At 48.2% G+C, this 13,093-nt stretch overlaps 1 protein-coding gene and 1 long non-coding RNA gene across 3 annotated transcripts in view; one reads left to right on the forward strand and one right to left on the reverse strand.

Moving 5' to 3' along the window:
- The window catches only part of LOC144733457 (uncharacterized), a 186,333-nt gene that overhangs the window by 85,124 nt on the left and 88,116 nt on the right, over positions 1–13,093 (reverse strand). For both annotated transcript variants that reach the window (XM_078615365.1, XM_078615364.1), the window contains exon 16: positions 11,553–11,760. In XM_078615365.1, coding sequence (XP_078471491.1) covers positions 11,553–11,760 — 208 coding nt within the window. The remainder of the gene's footprint in view (positions 1–11,552; positions 11,761–13,093) is intronic.
- LOC144733459 (uncharacterized) overlaps positions 1–13,093 on the forward strand; it is a 52,512-nt gene that overhangs the window by 10,968 nt on the left and 28,451 nt on the right. The gene's annotated exons all lie outside the window — the stretch shown is intronic.

Here is a 13,093-nt window from a genome sequence, read left to right on the forward strand (position 1 = left end):
TTGGACCCTCAGGGCGTACTGCAGTGCCGCATGATCTGTGCGGACGGTGAAATGCCGACCGTACAGATATGGGCGATACTGTTGGACGAAATGGACAATTGCCAACAGTTCCCTACGGGTGACACAATACCGTTGCTCCGCTGGAGACAACACCCGACTGCCGTACGCAACCACATGTTCCACGCCGTCAACCACCTGGGAGAGCACGCCCCCAATACCCGTGTTGCTCGCATCGGTGTCGAGCAAGAACGGTTTTGAAAAATCAGGGTAAATCAGGGGAGGAGCGTTTACCAAAGCATCCCGAAGGGAGCAAAAAGCAGCCTCCTCCTCCTGACCCCAGCAAAACCGAACCCCTTTAGATGTTAAAGCATGTAGGGGTTTGGCGATAGTCGCAAAATTAGCGACGAAGCGTCTATAATACGACGCAAACCCAATAAAACTCCTAACCTCTCCCACTGAGGTGGGAGTCGGCCAGGAGCTTACACACTGCGTTTTGGCGGGATCGGTAGAAATACCTGAGCGCCCCACGATGTGCCCCAAATAACGCACCGACTCGCGTAACAAATGGCATTTTTGGGGCTTAAATTTCAAATTAGCAGCCCGCATCTTTAGGAAAACCGCCCGCAACCTCTGGAGATGTTCCTCAAAAGTTTTGCCAAAGACAATGACGTCATCCAAATAAATCAGGCACGACTCCCATTGCAATCCAGCCAAAACCAATTCCATCAACCGCTGGAAAGTTGCCGGCGCTGAGTGTAAGCCCATCGGCAACCGGTTGAATTGAAACAGGCCGTGCGGAGTACGGAAAGCAGTTTTAGGCTTTGAATCATCGTCCAGAGGAAGCTGCCAGAATCCCGAAAGTAAGTCCAATGTGGAGAAGAATCGCGCTCCCGCCAAGGCGTCAAGCGATTCGTCCATCCGTGGGAGCGGGTATGCGTCGGCAACCGTAATTTTATTAAGGCGCCGAAAGTCAACGCAAAACCGCAACGAACCGTCCTGCTTCTTAACCAGGACGATCGGCGCTCCCCAAGGGCTGTTGGAGGGAGAAATTATGTCGGCGGCTAGCATGTCATCAACAGCCGATTTGACATGGTCCTTTTCGGCGGGACTCAACCGAAAAGGATTTTGGCGTATTGGCGCGCTGTCACCCGTATCAATATGGTGACGCAGCAGATGAGTGCAGCCCAAATCGTATTTATCCCGACTGAAAACGTCGGAAAATTCCCTCAGTAGTGTCTTAAGACGTTGGCGCTCTAAATTTGACAGGTCCGTCGATCCCGCGCAAAGCGCCTCGAGCCACCCTTCATCGCTGTCTGAATGTGGTCGCGGTGCAGGGGCAGCGCCGACATGACTCGCGACGGGTTCCTCACAGGGCACCGGCGTTGCGTGAGCAAGCACGGTCCCCTGTGGGACCACCACCGTCTGCGAGCCCACATTGAGGACCGCGATGAAGGGTTCTCCATCCCCTCTCACTATGGTCTGGGCCGGGAGTAAATTAGGTCCACTGACCCCGGCCCTAGACGGTCCCAGCAAAACCCCTTGAGCCCCAATGCCCTTAGCGAAGGGCCGCCGAAGTCTCAAAGGAATTAACATTTGCGCCCCCGGAGGAACGCGCACCGTTCTATCTACGAACGCCGGCACCGTCGCGAACGCCGTCCGGCTCGTAGCGGGGGATGGCAAAAACGCCATGCGTCGGCCCGATGGGAGCTCAATGCATCCCTGGTCGATTAATATCCTAATCGGCATTTTGGCCAGGAAATCCGTCCCCAGCAGGCACGGAACCGCCAGCGAGGAGGAAACAAAAATCGGCCCAGATAATTTAATATCCCCGACACAAATTTGGGCTCGAATTTGTCCGATGATGCCAAGTGAACCCCCGTTAGCAGCAAAGAATGGCACATTAACAGGCATCAAAGGACGGCTCTGGGCAGGGAGAATGTTATAAATCAACTCCGAAATAATGGTCGCCGATGCTCCTGTATCGACCAAGATGCGAACCTCCACCCCATCGATGTGACCCACAACGGCCGACGACCCCGACGACGCGGCTACAACCCGATGGGCCAACACGGACCACTGGCTGGGTTCAATGTGAGTACCCAGAGCGGTGCGTGTTGGTGCCATGGTACGCGATATTGGCCCCCCCTTCGCTGCGGTGTTTAAGTGTGCGACGGGCGTGTGCGTGGGCCAAACGTGAGGGGTGCCGCGACTCGCCGGATTATGATGGTGGAGCTTGTGACGAGGGCCGGCGTCCCGTTGAGGTGTCGTCCCGCGCTGCCGAGGAGAGCGGCACCCCGAGGCGACGTGGCCCCGGATGCCGCAGTTGTAGCAGCGTGGAAGCGCTGGTGGCGACGATGGACGTTGTAGATGGCTTGAACCGGCCCGGTCCCCCCGCGCTCCCGCTCCGTGCTGCCGTCGATGGTTGATGGCGCAAACCTCTTCCGCCGGGAGGGTGGCCGCAGCGACGGCGCGCCCGCTCGCCGCCTTGCTGGCCTTCCGTCGTTGAGAGGACAGGTTTGCGTGGAGGAGACGGGCCGCTTGGAGGGAGCACATTTCTGCATCGTCCTGTGCGACAATGACGATGTCTAAGTCGTCCGCCAGCAAAAGTATCTTTTCTGTCACCATGGCGTCGATCCCCTCGTCGTCCATTCGTGGAAAGGCTTCCTTTGCCAGCGCCAGGAGGCTTGTACGGTACGCCAGGGGCGACTCCTTCGTCCCCCGCTGGCGATCGTAAAAGAGTTGACGACAGTCCGATGGTGGCCCATACACAGCGGACAGCACTTGCATCGCCTTCCGCAGCGTGGAACGCCTCTCCTTCGTTGCCGATGTTAGTGTGGCGAGGGCGTCGCTGTCGAGGAGTGCTGGCAGTGCTCGGAGAGCCTCGGCGTCTGTCCACTGTGCCATCTCCTGGTGAGCGAGGAAGCGCCGCTGGAAGCCGCCCCAGTCGCCCTCCTCGCCCACAAATTCTTTGAGCGGCGGCAGTCGCTGATGTAAGGCAGCAGCTGCAGAGGACGATCGCGCTCCCTCGTCTCCCTCACTCGACTCAGCGTCGGCCCGAAGCAGCGATGGCATCGCCGGTCGCACCCGTGGTGACGCGGCAGGTACTGTACTCCCGCCGTTGGACGCGATGCTTAGAGCGGCCACGCCCTCAACAGCAGCTGCGGCGATGGCGGGAGTTTCAAAATGTTGCTCCGTTGAAATGGCGGGAAGGCGCTGTGGTCGTTGGCTGCTGTCGCCTCGTGGCGGTCCCGCAGCCCCCAGCCGTGTGATGTTATCGAGCATGGCGGCTGCGGCGTACAGCAGCTCGGCCAGCTTCGCGTGCGCCTGCCTCAGCCCCTCCGTCGACGGCTCCCCTTCCTCCAGCTGCTGTGGCGTGGATGCACCCAGCCCCGGCTGCTCGATGGCATCTTCAGCCGTCTCGGGCTCTCCAACTGCAGCGGTGTCCTCCGCTCCTGGTACTCCGACTCGAGTCGTCCGGCGTGTATCCATGTTCGTACTTTGTTTCACTTCTGACGCCAGATGTAGTAACGCTTATGACTCGTTGACACCGGAGTTGGAGGCACACTTGTTTATTTGAATACCAACTTTGTGACATACACAATTGAGGGGGTATCGGCCCCCTCACCCGTCTATCTGAGGACACACCTCTAGGCTAACCTTAGCCTGCCTCTGAGTCCTCCACTAATGGGCTAGGGGAGGCTATCTTGGCCCGACACTGGTCAGTCGGGCCCGGTACCCAGAGTCCAGACCAGCACTGGCTCTGGTACCACGCCACTGGCTCGAGCCTGCGCGGTCCTGATAAGGACGGCGTACCAGGGGGAGTCCAGGGCTCTATCTCAGACGTCTTCCGCCTCCTCTTCTTTAGCTAAACATCACTCCCGAGCCCCCCGATACATTCCCCTTTTATACACCCCCCTCCCTGAGGGGTGGGGCCCCGGGGGATCGTAACGTCCGAAGCGCGGACGTCGTAGAGGGCACCTGCCCGTGCACTGACGTAGCCCCGCCCACTGTGCTTGTTTACCATAGGCTGCCATGCATAACGGGCTCTCTGTAACAGCCCTACATATATGCTAAACTCATCTTGATATGCACATTCTTTTTGTTAAGGCGCTCTTCTACCACCCCCAACCCAGCTTATATGTAAGTTCCTAGCTTGAAGTGTCTCATTCTTCACCTGAGGACGGCTGCTTGCGTTGTGGCCGAAACGTCGTGAGAATTGTTTCATTTTATTATGTTTTATTTTTATTATTTTATTACTTCCCTTCTACGTGACTTTACCGAAAAAAACAAGAAAAAGTGAGGAAGTAGCTATCTGAAGATCCAATCAAAACCATCACCTTACCTTACATAGCAGGGATAACCAAAAAGATTTCCAAAATCTTGAACAAACACAAGATCCAGGTCCGATTCAACACAGTGCACAAAATTCGTGACCTAATCCCATCTGTGAAGGACAAGATTCCTGACATGCAATATCCCGGCGTCTACAAACTAAGCTGTATCTGCGGCATCAGTTACATTGGGGAAACCAAACAAAATGTCTTGGACCGTGTTCGTGAACATAAGGCAGATCTGAAAAACTGCAGGACCAATACTTCTGCCGTGGCTGATCATTACTTTAATGCGGCTGGCTCACATGAAATTGATTTATCTAAGACGATGGAACTTTGCAAGCCGACTTGCTATCAACAAAGATTTGTTCACGAAGCCATCCATATACACAGACAATTTCAACCGAGATGACGGCGTTAAACTCAGCAATCATTGGAAAGATGTCATCAACAACTTTGGGTCATGACTTGATTTATGTTTTTTCTTGCCAACCTCTCCCGTCAGCAGTGTGGATGGGTGCAGTGAGGTGCAATGCCCCCCCCACCCCATCTCTACCCCCTCCTCTCTTTTCCCCTGTCTCTGTCCTCTTCTCCCCCCCCCCCATTGTCTGCTCCTACATTAACGCTGGCTGCCCCACCCATGCTATTTGCTCTGCACAAGCTCACCTCCGCCCAACTCCCCCTTTGTTTTGCTCCTGCATTAGCGCGCTGCTTCCACAGCTCGTGTTGCTTACGCAACTCTTTCCCCCGCCCACTCACTTTGGAACCCTTATAAGCAACTACATTTGGAGGCTTGCCCCCTCTTTTCTCTCTGCCTGCTGAAGACCGCTTGTGTTGCGATCGAAACGCCGTGGGTTTTTTGCTTTTATTATTTTTAATTTCTTTTTATTTCGGATTTAAAATTTTATTTCACTATTTTTATCGTGGCGTTTTGCTTTTATTATTTAAAATGTATGTTTTTTTAATTATTAATTTGTTATTTAAATTAGATTTCAATTTCATTTTTTTGGTTTGTTTTCTATTTATGTGACTTTATCAAAAGAACCAAGAATGAGTTTTACAAATTTAGTTATATTCATTAACTCCATTATTTTACTTAAACATAACTTATACATCGATTTAAAGCTTTCGTGACTGCAGGGATTCATCTTCTTGGTTCTTTCGGTAAAGTCACGTAAAAGGGAGATAATAAAATAATAAAACATAAAATACAATTCTCACGACGTTTCGGCCACATCGCACGCAGCCGTCCTCAGGTGAAGAACAGGTCTGTCGGAAAGACAGCGTCTGAATGAACACCACCAAGCTTGGCAGCGTATATTTAAGCTGGGTTAGGGGAGGAAGGGCACCTTGACAAATGAATTTGCATATCAACAGAGGAATTTTGCATATTTATGGAAAATGTAGATATGGGATTAGTCACTACTTGTGGAATGCGTAGGAGGGGGGGGGTCTCAAAGTCATATTATGCCCGTGAATTATGTAGGATTAGCAGCAACAAAGAGAGGAGGTAGGGTTAGCAGTAATAAAGGGAAGGAATTTTAATAGTAAGGAGCTGCAGCAGCCAAACCACCACATAAAAAAACTAAAATATAATCTACATCAAAATCATCAATATACTAAATATACTCTCCAATAAGCTGAGCTACTAACAGTAAGTCATACATTACAATTCTATGTCGCAAAAAAAAATTTGCCTCCAGCTAAACTTTTTCCTTACATCACACGGATCTACCCCGTACTATATACTGCTATAGACAAACCCAACATTAAATGATATACTGCATTACTATACACCACCAGGGGTCCTCAAACTTTTTAAACAGGGGGCCAGTTCACTGTCCCTCAGACCGTTGGAGGGCCGGACTATAGTTAAAAAAATCTATGAACAAATTCCTATGCACACTGCATATATCTTATTTTGAAGTGAAGAAACAAAACGGGAACAAATACAATATTTAAAATGAAGAACAAGTAAAGTTAAATCAACAAACTTGCCAGTATTTCAATGGGAACTATGGGCCTGCTTTTGGCTAATGAGATGGTCAATGTCCGGTTCCATATTTGTCACTGCTAGTCGTAACAAGTGATGCAAGTATGCATCCGTTAGTCTAGATCTGGTTGGAGATTTCAAATGTTTCATTCTGGAAAAAGTCTGTTCACAGACATAAGTGCTGCCAAAGATGGTTGCCATTTTAAGTGCATGGTTCCTGAAATGAGGATATGTCTCAGAGGGGAGGAGATGCATAGAAATTATGAAGGCTGCTTTACTTGAATGCGTCTTTCAGAGTCACAATTCTGCAGTTCAGCCAGTTCCATTTGGTAAATTTTATCCACATTTTCAATGTCAATAGAAAATGGGTTACGGAAAAGCTGTATGTCCTGTTCATGGAGATGAAGCTCTTTAAATCTAAATTGGAACTCCTTTGGTAATTTTTCCAGTGAATCCACACATGTTTTGTTTGGGAATGTAACCAATGGTTTTTCCGCTAACAGATTTTGAGTTGTGGGGAGATGGCAGAAGTTTTCCTCCTTCACTTGTTTGATGAGGAGGCCTAATTTTACTTCAAATGCTTTGACATGTGATTGCATATCACAGATGAGCTTCCCCTTTCCTTGAAGTTGCACATTGAAACTGTTGAGTAGCTCTGTTACATCTGTCAGAAAGGCAAGGTGCCATTTCCATTCTGCATCATTGAGCTTTGGTACTTCTTTGTTTTTTGAAAGCAGAAAAGCTGTAATCTGTGGAAGTCATAGAAACGTGTCAAAACTCTCCCTCGACTCAGCCAACGGACTTCTGTGTGGTACAGAACATCTTCATAGTCAACATTTAGCTCAGACAGAAATTCCTGAAATTGTCTGTGGTTTAGTGCATGAGCTCTAATGAAGTTAACACAAGATACCACAATTTTCATAACAGAGTCCCACTTCAGTGATTTACTACACAGCGCTTGTTGGTGGATGAGGCAGTGTATGGCTATTGGATGAGAATGGTTATGTTTGTCCATCTCTTGGTTAATGCGAGAAATTACTCATTTCTTAGACCCCACCATGCTAGGAGCACCATCAGTTGTCACACTGGCTAGTTTAGCCCAGTTCAGCTCCAAACCATTCACAGTTTAAATTTCGATTTAAAGCTTTCGTGACTGCAGGGATTCATCTTCCTGGTTCTTTCGGTAAAGTCACGTAGAAGGGAAGTAATAAAATAATAAAAATAAAACATAATAAAATAAAATAATTCTCACGACGTTTCGCCTACAACGCAAGCAGCCGTCTTCAGGTGCAGCAGCCGTCTTCAGGTGAAGACGGCTGCTTGCGCTGTAGCCGAAACGTCGTGAGAATTATTTTATTATGTTTTATTTTTATTATTTTATTACTTCCCTTCTACGTGACTTTACCGAAAGAACCAAGAAGACATTCACAGTTTGGCAAACCTTTTTATAGATATCCTCTCCTGTAGTTGTTCCTTTGATGCTTTGCAGTGCAGCAAGCTCTTCTGTGACTTCGAAATAGTCATTCGTCCCACGAATAAAAATTAGAAGTTGTGCAGAATCACGAACATCATTGCTTTCGTCGAGTGCCAAGGAAAAATAGGAAAGTTTTTTTGTGGAGTTTTGCAAATGCTGATGCAAATTGTCTCCCATTTCTTCAATCCTCCGTGTAATTGTAGGTCCTGAAAGACTCACTGTACTAAATAAATCGGCCTTCTCTGGACACATCTCTTTGGCAACAGAAAGGCATTCTTTAACAAATTCTTCCTCCACGAATGGTCTGCCAGTGCACGCTATTAGCTTGGCAACTTGAAAACTTGCTCGCAGTGATGAAATATTTAGCTGCTTCTGCTTCACAAAAGTATTTTGCTGAGTTGTTAATGTATTTTTCAGTTTTAATATTTTATCTTTTCTCACTTCTCCGACCAAGCAATCATATTTATCTTTATGTTGAGTTTCATAGTGTCGACGTAAATTGTATTCTTTGAACACAGACACTATATTCTGGCATATCAGACACACAGCTCTTTCCTTGTACTGCATGAAAAAGTAATCATAAGTCCACTGTTCTTTGAATATCCTACACTCCGAGTCAATTTTTCTCTTTCTTGACATCATTGTTTCCTAGGGAGTCAAAATTGCTATTAGTAAAATACCAATATATATACAGTGCTACAAAAACAATATACCAGCAATAGCTTTGCCCACACAGAGACATACAGACTGCACTGCCCATCAATGCAGTCTGATTGGGGGAACTCCGCTTTTACCCCAGGCTCACACTGGTGCGGGTGCCATTAAAAAGTTAATTACACCTGCAGTTTTGTTCACAGATCGCAGTGCGATCTGCGAACTCGCATAGGAATCTGATCGCATGGGGGAGAAGACCCATGCGATCCGATTCCACTGCAGGAAAAAAGAAGGCACATGTGCCTTTTTTCCTCCGAATCTAATGCAAGTTCAGCCATACAAGCATATGGCTGAACTCGCACTGCTCAGAGATCGCAACAGTATGAACCGGGGCTTACACAACATACAACATATAGCCTCATACAACTGAATAGCAATCAGAATATAAATGCACTTACTGTCATTTAAATTGGGTTTCCTACTCCTTGGCTGTCTGTCACTGACCAGCACGGGAAAACAGCAGGCAGCCCCTCCAGAGATCAGAGATCACTCTGTTATTACCCCTCTATCATTTACTCAGCGGTGCGTGTGCTGGGGATCTACATCCCCAGCACACAGGAATATCACTGGGAGTGGAGCCGAGGGGTAAGTGAGGGAGCTGAGGGAGGGAGAGCCAGTCAAGCGCAGCCAGGGGAGGGCTGGGAGCCTTAGGCCTGGGGGGCAAGTCCAGTCAATTGGCCCATTGAACCATTCACCAGTGCAGCCCATTGAGTGCCCACCGCCGCAGCTCAATCAGTGCCCACCGCCGCAGCTCAATCAGTGCTCACCAGCGCAGCCAAATCAGTGCTCGCCACCGCAGCCCAATCAGTGCCCACCACCACAGCCCAATGAGTGCTCACCAGCGCAGCCCAATTAGTGCTCACCAGCGCAGCCCAATTAGTGCTCACAAGAGCAGCCCAATTAGTGACCATGGGCCGGATAAATGTCTTCGGCGGGCCGCATGTGGCCCGCGGGCCGTAGTTTGAGGACCCCTGCCTTAGACTATACATTTTAATATTACACTATGTATTATTCTACCCACCCTACTGTATACCACACTGCTGTATATTCACTATACAATTACGATACCATATATTACCTTATACATTATATTAAACATTACACTTTTATACTATTTATTATTATACAATTTGCAAAACACTATACCATTGACCGTCACGTGAAAGGTACTAAAAGGAAGCAACAAAATATGTCAATGGGAGAGTGGTGAAAGGAGACTTGGAGTCCATTCCCTGCGGAGAATACAAAAGATATATAGTCAATGCCAGTGAGTGGACTGCGGTCTGAAAGTCACCGTAAACGTGAACACAATCAGTTAAGATTCAAAATGGTTTATTACGTCCTTCCAATGATTGCTGAGCCAGAATCCATCTTCTCGGTTGAAATTGTCTCTGTGTTTGTATATGTGGATCGCCTCATGAACGAACCATTAGAGATTCGTTAATATTTTTTACGAGATAGAATTGTAATGTATGACTTACTGTTAGTAGCTCAGCTTATTGGAGAGTATATTAAGTATATTGATGATTTTGATGTAGATTATATTTTAGTTTTTTATGTGGTGGTTTGGCTGCTGCAACTCCTTACTATTAAAATTCCTTCCCTTTATTACTGCTAACCCTACCTCCTCCCTTTGTTGCTGCTAATCCTACATAATGCACGGGCATAATATGACTTTGAAACCCCCCCCCCCTCTCCTACGCATTCCACAAGTAGTGACTAATCCCATATCTGCATTTCCCATAAATATGCAAAATTCCTCTGTTGATATGCAAATTCCTTTGTCAAGGCGCCCCTTCCTCCCCTAACCCAGCTTAAATATACACTGCCAAGCTTGGTGGTGTTCATTCATACGCTGTCTTTCCGACAGACCTGTTCTTCACCTGAGGACGGCTACTTGCGTTATGGCCGAAACGTCGTGAGAATTGTATTTTATTATTTTATTTTCATTATTTTATTATCTCCCTTCTACGTGACTTTACCAAAAGAACCAAGAAGATAACTTATACCCCTAGACATTAGTGGTTTTTGACAGAAATCCACAGAATGTAGATATTTTTGGATTATCCACGATTTTGAATTATCTCCGGCCATCCTCCCTGTCATTAGCGTGGAAAATCAAGAGTCTACTGAAATAAACAATCTCTTTTTGGCTGAATATTGAATAATCCTTCGATAAACACACGCCTGTTTTTTCCAGGGTAAGTGCCAAATAGCAATAGGACATCATACCAACCCCTCATGTCACGAAAACTTCAAATCTAGAATCCCTCATGTACATTTGATCGCCTTTTCAAGTTGCTGCGATCCCCACCATAGCGAGAAGGGCCGACGGACAGTCGGTCACACAGAGGTGATGCGTGAATGCTTCAGCCTACAACACTCCATAGCAACGTAACCGGTACTGGGCAACTATCTGAACGCTGGAAGCATTTTACTGCAAATTATGGAATTTGCAGTAAAATGCAAATTGAGTATAATGTATGTTGTTTACCCTTTGAATAACCCAACTGGTATTGGATATGTAATTTATATGCATTTATTAACCTCCCCCCCCTCTGGCCTTCGTACCCGATTGCCTCGCAAGCGACGACATCACATGTATCTCTCGAAGAGCGAAACACAACTCTGGCTGTCGCCTGATGATGCAAGTTGTAATTACTGGCAAAACATCTTACTGGAATTGTAAATGTTTGGGGTTTACGCTCCAAGACACCAGTGTGTTGAACTAGTAACGAATTAGCACGTTTTGTTTACGTGACAAACATTATAGATAATGGTCGTGAGAGCCTACGTGTTAAACTGAGTCGACTCAACTGAGGCCTGCCTGGGGTAAAAAACGTACTAATATGTATGTTGAACTTCTTTCACACCGTACGTAGCCAAACGTGCTAAATCGGAGATGCGGGAACAGAAAAAACCTTGGTTGCAAAGCAGCTAAAAGGCCTGGTGACAAAAGTGACATGTCTGCTACATCTAGGTTTCAATCAACTCATTGCCCAGCGCGAACTTAAACGTCAACTCGACTAAGGGAACAGACCTGAATCTGACCCTCAGGACGGAGGCTTTGGATCTGGGCCCTGGCCCAGGTGCAATGGTTTGCGCTGTACAGAGCGCACAGCGAGCCCTCGGCAAGATCAGCGCCAGAAGCCTGCGCTGGCACTGCCCCTTGCGTCGGGACCGCCGCTTGCTCAGGGCAGAGTGGCCGCGGCTTCCCACCAAAACGCTCCTCCAGCATTTCCTTCAGACTGCACACCCCGCACACACAGGGCGCAACACGATGTCCGCGCATGATAAAAAGCCACCGCACTCCATGTGGTGGCACTGCTGCACAAAGCAATGACACACAGCATTACGAAGACTTGGGGAGGAGTTTGGTCATTTCTGTAAAAAATGTATCATGGGACCTTTTTGCCTGCATCGAAGTATAAAGGATAAGAATAGGTTTTACCCTTTCTGGCAATAAAACAGGAGTTAAGATGTTCATGAATGGAAAAGTTGTTTCTCTAGTCCATACCGCGGGCCACCGGTCCAACATTACTCGTAACATTCAGCAATTCTCTTTCGGCCACGCAACATGCTGCAGGTCAACGTTTTGGAGGGCGTTGGCTCTGCATGGCCAATCGAGGCACAGAGTTCTGGGCAATAGTCGAGACCACCGCGGGTCATTGACACGGAGCGGCCCTGACGAGTCGCAACGCCGCTCGAGTGAAAGCTTGCTTCCGCGAGTTGCCGCGCAATCCGAACGAGCCACGTCCCTCGTGGTCAGGGCTGTCAACGATCGGATCATTGGGGTTTATTCGTAATAAATCGGCATTTTGCGACCCCCACTGCTACTGTGAAGCATATTATTACATGCCAGGGACTCTTTGAGATGATAGGACAATAGTCTGAGTCCATAATTGGGAATAAGTAACGGCAAAGCAGTTATAAGTGACTCACAGAATTGTGCGCAGTTGCGTATACAGTACACGACTTCCCTAAAGGCATAGCTTCAGCGAGCGCGATGCCGATCACACACGGTTCGAATTCGACCCTTGATCGATGGCTGCGCCATCGCCGCACACACGTCAAATAAAAAGCAAGGGACAAGTCCTTACTTACTAACAACTCATATAATTTTTCATTGCTGGAGGGCCCCCCCTACCTGAAAATCCTGGCTCCACCATTGCCGAGCACGCTTCCCCACGTGTGCTCAGAATGGCGATGGGCTGTTAACACTCAATGTAGAGCAATCGCAGGCGCTTCTGTTTAACTCGGCTGTCTGTGCCGCGATCTACAATTTTAGCCGGAGCGCAGACTTACTGGAGATCTGATGAAACAATCCTGAGCACTGCTGCTATGTATTGGGCCTGCCTGCATGGCGCCCGCGCGTGTGATGCCCCTATGCTTGTGGGTAGGGGGTGGAGAGGCGTGAGGCTTGTGGATAAGAGGTATGGAAAGACGAGGATTGTGAGTAGGGGGTGGTGATGGATGAGGCTTGTGGGTAGGGAAGGGTGAAACTTGTGGGCAGGGGGTGAACACCGTGGGCACTGTGGGTACTGTGTGCCCGCCCTCTAAAGCTTATCTACAGCGTGTTCT

This window comes from Lampetra planeri, chromosome 47 (assembly GCF_965212315.1).
Source record: "Lampetra planeri chromosome 47, kcLamPlan1.2.h2, whole genome shotgun sequence".
NCBI lineage: Eukaryota > Metazoa > Chordata > Hyperoartia > Petromyzontiformes > Petromyzontidae > Lampetra > Lampetra planeri.